Source organism: Chrysemys picta, chromosome 13 (genome assembly GCF_011386835.1).
Source record: "Chrysemys picta bellii isolate R12L10 chromosome 13, ASM1138683v2, whole genome shotgun sequence".
In the NCBI taxonomy this organism is placed as follows: domain Eukaryota; kingdom Metazoa; phylum Chordata; order Testudines; family Emydidae; genus Chrysemys; species Chrysemys picta.
In genome coordinates this window covers 11,886,307-11,890,199 of record NC_088803.1, presented here as the reverse complement: position 1 = coordinate 11,890,199, position 3,893 = coordinate 11,886,307, and the positions used below count along the sequence as shown (strand labels likewise).

Sequence of the window (3,893 nt, the reverse complement as noted above, 5' to 3'; positions counted from 1 at the left end):
AGCTTCCTTAGGGCTCATGAAGAATCATTGCCCTTGTGGGTCATTCCAGTGCTCTCTCCTGCCTTGTACCAGGAGAGTGCTCTCCTACCCATTCTCTTGGGGGAACTGACTGAACAGTCTGTGTCCCAATTTCCCAACCTCTCCAGATGACAGACACCAGAGACTGATGGGAATTGGAACACCAGGTTTGAACACCTCTTGAATTCCTGGGATCTTCCAATCCTTATTGAAATTTCCCCCCTCAGCCATGTCTTTTCCCTGGTCTTGCTAGCGTTCCCTGTGGGTAGAGAACAGACAGAGTTTGGATATAGAGAACAGAAAGGAGATTATTTATTGATGCTCCTGAAGAGAGACATCTGGTTCTCTCAGTCTTTTCAGCTCTCAGCTTGTATCAATAAAAAGGGTCTCTAAACATTCTGGCCTTACATGCCATAAGCAGCATGCTGCTCATGGTCCACCAGCATGAAACTTTCTGACCTTTTGGAGGGCTGTGTCTGTCACAGAGGCCTGGTGGACAGCACTCGCACCACAGAAAGCTTTCCTTAATGCCCCCTTCACTTCTTGGTTCCTCAGGCAGTAGATGAAGGGGTTAAGCATGGGGGTGACAATAGTGTACACGACCGACACCACCTTGTTCAAGTCAAAAGGGTGGATCTTCTTGGGCCGGGCGTACATGAAGAGGGAGGTTGAGAAGAAGATGATGACTACAGTGAGGTGGGAGGCGCAGGTGGAGAAGGCTTTCTTCCTCCCCTGGACAGTGGGGAGGTGCAGGATGGTGGCAATGATGCACAGGTAGGAGACAATGGTCACAGAGAGCGGGACCATCAGGATGATCAAGGCTAGCACAAAGTCCACCGTCTCCGCTAGTGACATGTCGGTGCAGGCCAGGTTCAGCACCGGGGAGATGTCGCAGAAGAAATGGTTGATGATCCCCGGGCTGCAAAATGTCAGTTGCGAGATGAAGGACACCTTGACCATGGAGATGGAGAAGCCACTTACCCAGGAGACAGCTGCCAGCTGCAGGCAGAACCGGTGGGTCATGATGGCTGGGTAACGCAGTGGGTTGCAGATGGCCACATAGCGGTCGTAGGCCATGGAAGCCAGCAGGACACACTCAGTGCATAAGAGGGAGCTGAAGAAGTAGAGTTGGGTCATGCATCCCACAAAGGAGATGCTCTTGTTATCCACCAGGAAATTCACCAGCAGTTTGGGGATGGTGACTGAGATGTACCAGGCTTCCAGGAAGGAGAGGTGACTGAGGAAGAAATACATGGGCTTATGGAGGTGATGGTTTGTCTGGATCAAGGCAATGATGACCATATTCTCCAGGAGGGTCAGCACATAGGCCACCAGGAATATCACAAAGAGCATTATCTGTAGCTCCAAGATTGTCGGGAATCCCAGCAGAATGAACTCCTGGACACTGGTGTTGTTCTCCTGCTCCATGGGGCCCTTGACAGTCTGCAGAGTCAGAAATAGACAGAAATAAGTGGTTGAAGTCACAGATGCCTGTTTTCTTGAGATCTTTCACTTCAGCACTTTACTTTGATATTCCTCATTATTAGACCCATACTCTAGTTTTTGAACGCCTCACCATTGTGGGAACTATGGCCCAGATTCTCAGACGGTGACTGCTGGTGCTACACCAATTTGCCCCAATAGAAGATCTCACTCAATATTACTCTAACAACTCAACCATCCTTAACTCAAAGCTATATAGGGGGAGATTTTAAAATGCACCTAAAGGATTTAGGAGGGCAAGTCCTATTGAAAATCAGTTCAACTTCTATCGAAGATTCTTGTATGGCCACCTTCACTGTAGTATGTGAGCCCTTGCACGTAGTTACCCTCACAACACCCACATGAGGTTGGGCCGATCTATTATGCCCATTTTACAGATGGAGAATGGACAGATGACCAGATTTTCAAAGTTACTTGAGATGCCTACAGATGCAGATAGGCTTCTAGTGGAATTTACAAAAGGACCTAAGTTATTTAGGCACAGACAGTTGGTGGCAGAGCAGGAATGGATCCCAGGGTTTCTCAAGTCCCCAACTAGCCCCATAACTACTGGACCATCCCTCCTCTCATATGTGCTTTGGCACATTTGAAAATCTTTCCCATTGTCTTTAAGAGGGCACAAAGTCCCTGCAGGGAATTGCAGAATGCACAATGGAAGAGGAGATCTCTTGTTTACCAGTGGAAAGGGTTTGTGCATCCTGGAGCTATTTGCACACATTCCTGCATTTTCAATTACCTGCTACCAGTCAGAACAAAGGCCTGGACATTGTTATAGGAAAGTCCAGTGAAGACCTGTGTTCAATCTGCAGTCGTGGGTCAGAAAAAGGATCAGATATGTTAGGATGCATCAGGATATCAATAGGAATCTGCCTACTTAAAGGCAATGAAGAAAAAAATCAGATCTCAATTACAATGTGGCAGATCAAGAATAATGCTAACAGCTTTCACCACAGAGGGAAAAGGAATGGATACACTTTATGTGTAAGGTAATAAGAGGTCTGTTACTGGATTAAGAATCAAGCTTCCTGGGGTCTATTCCTAGTCCTGCCACTGAGTTATTGATCAATTCACCTCACTGTTCAATTCCTCAGTTTCCCCATCTGTCATGTAGTGATAATAAATCTACCTTCATAAAGAGCTTTATAGAATGGAATAATTAATAACAGGATGGGTCATATTTGATGTTAATTCATGTCACAAATGATACTATCTCTCTAATAAGATTCCAGATATGTCACCTGTCTGTGTGTCATTCTGAAGCCTAGAGTGTCTATTAAGTCAGTGTAAAGTGGTGGAAAGAACCCCAAGCATGGAGGAGGGCTCTTTTTGTTTAGAATATCACCAGGTTCAAACATCACTTGGACTTGTGGTTCCCTGCCATCCTATTTTTAAGTTCTCAGCCATTCTGATGTTACAAATTACACCTCTGCAGTGTACAGCTACAGTAAGGCAGGAATACATTCCATGACAAGCGTCCTAGACCGTTGTGATATCATAGGTAAGTCAACCAATTATCACCCTTACTTTACAGCTAATTTGTGTGCAATAATTTCATTGGTTGTATGAGAGAGACTACACAATGGTGGATTACTTGATCTAATTGCCACACCCATTGCACAGCATGGCTTTCAGGGACCAGTATTAAAAAAATATTACTATTATATCAAGAAGAAGAAGAGAGTTCACTTTTTGATGTTCACTTTATAGCCTGCTACTATCATATTCAATCTGGGGTCCAGAAAGGTCAATAGAAAGTCATCATCACAAGTGGAAGAAGGAAGGAGGGAAGGACAGAGAGAGACATTGGATTGTTAGCTTTGAGTGCTGCATTCAATTAGCTATTCAATTAGCTAGAGTTGCATTCAATTCATGGCCAAAACAAAGTTGGTCATTTTTACGTCCCAGTTTTGCAAAGACTGAAGCAAGCACTTAACTTTAAACACATGAGTAGCTCCATTACTTTCCACAGAACAACTCATGTGCATAAAATTCACCATGTTATCTTTGCAGGATCAGTATTTGCATGTAAATTTTGAAACTTAGTAGAGGAAAACTCAAATTACAGAAAGGTGAAGCAAAATAATAATAATGGTCAACATTTGATGTTAATTTCAAATCATATCTGTCTATTATTATTTAGTGTTACTAGCCATTAATTTCCAATTGTACTAGTGTCACATTCATTTAATCTACAGAAAGTGCAATAGGTTAAAATACAATAATATTTAGATGTGACATGTGATTCATAATACAAAACTAGGTGGGGAGGTGTTTAAAAGAAACTAAGGGATTTGGGAGCAGAAGTGTCACTAAAAGTGAATGATACTTGTGTCCCTAAATATCTTAGATGCTTTTGAATATCTCCCTCAGAA

General features: G+C 43.4%; 1 protein-coding gene across 1 annotated transcript; it reads right to left on the bottom strand.

The window, feature by feature from the left end:
- Positions 1–447: 447 nt before the first annotated feature.
- Positions 448–1,446, bottom strand: LOC101948272 (olfactory receptor 6B1-like). Its single transcript, XM_005310408.1, has one exon. The coding sequence runs from the start codon at positions 1,444–1,446 to the stop codon at positions 448–450; it is 999 nt and encodes a 332-aa protein (XP_005310465.1).
- Between the last annotated feature and the right edge of the window lie 2,447 nt (positions 1,447–3,893).

Coding starts and splice junctions, on each gene's coding strand:
- LOC101948272 (XM_005310408.1), bottom strand. CDS start 1,446: ATGGAGCAGGAGAACAACACCAGTGTCCAGGAGTTCATTCTGCTGGGA.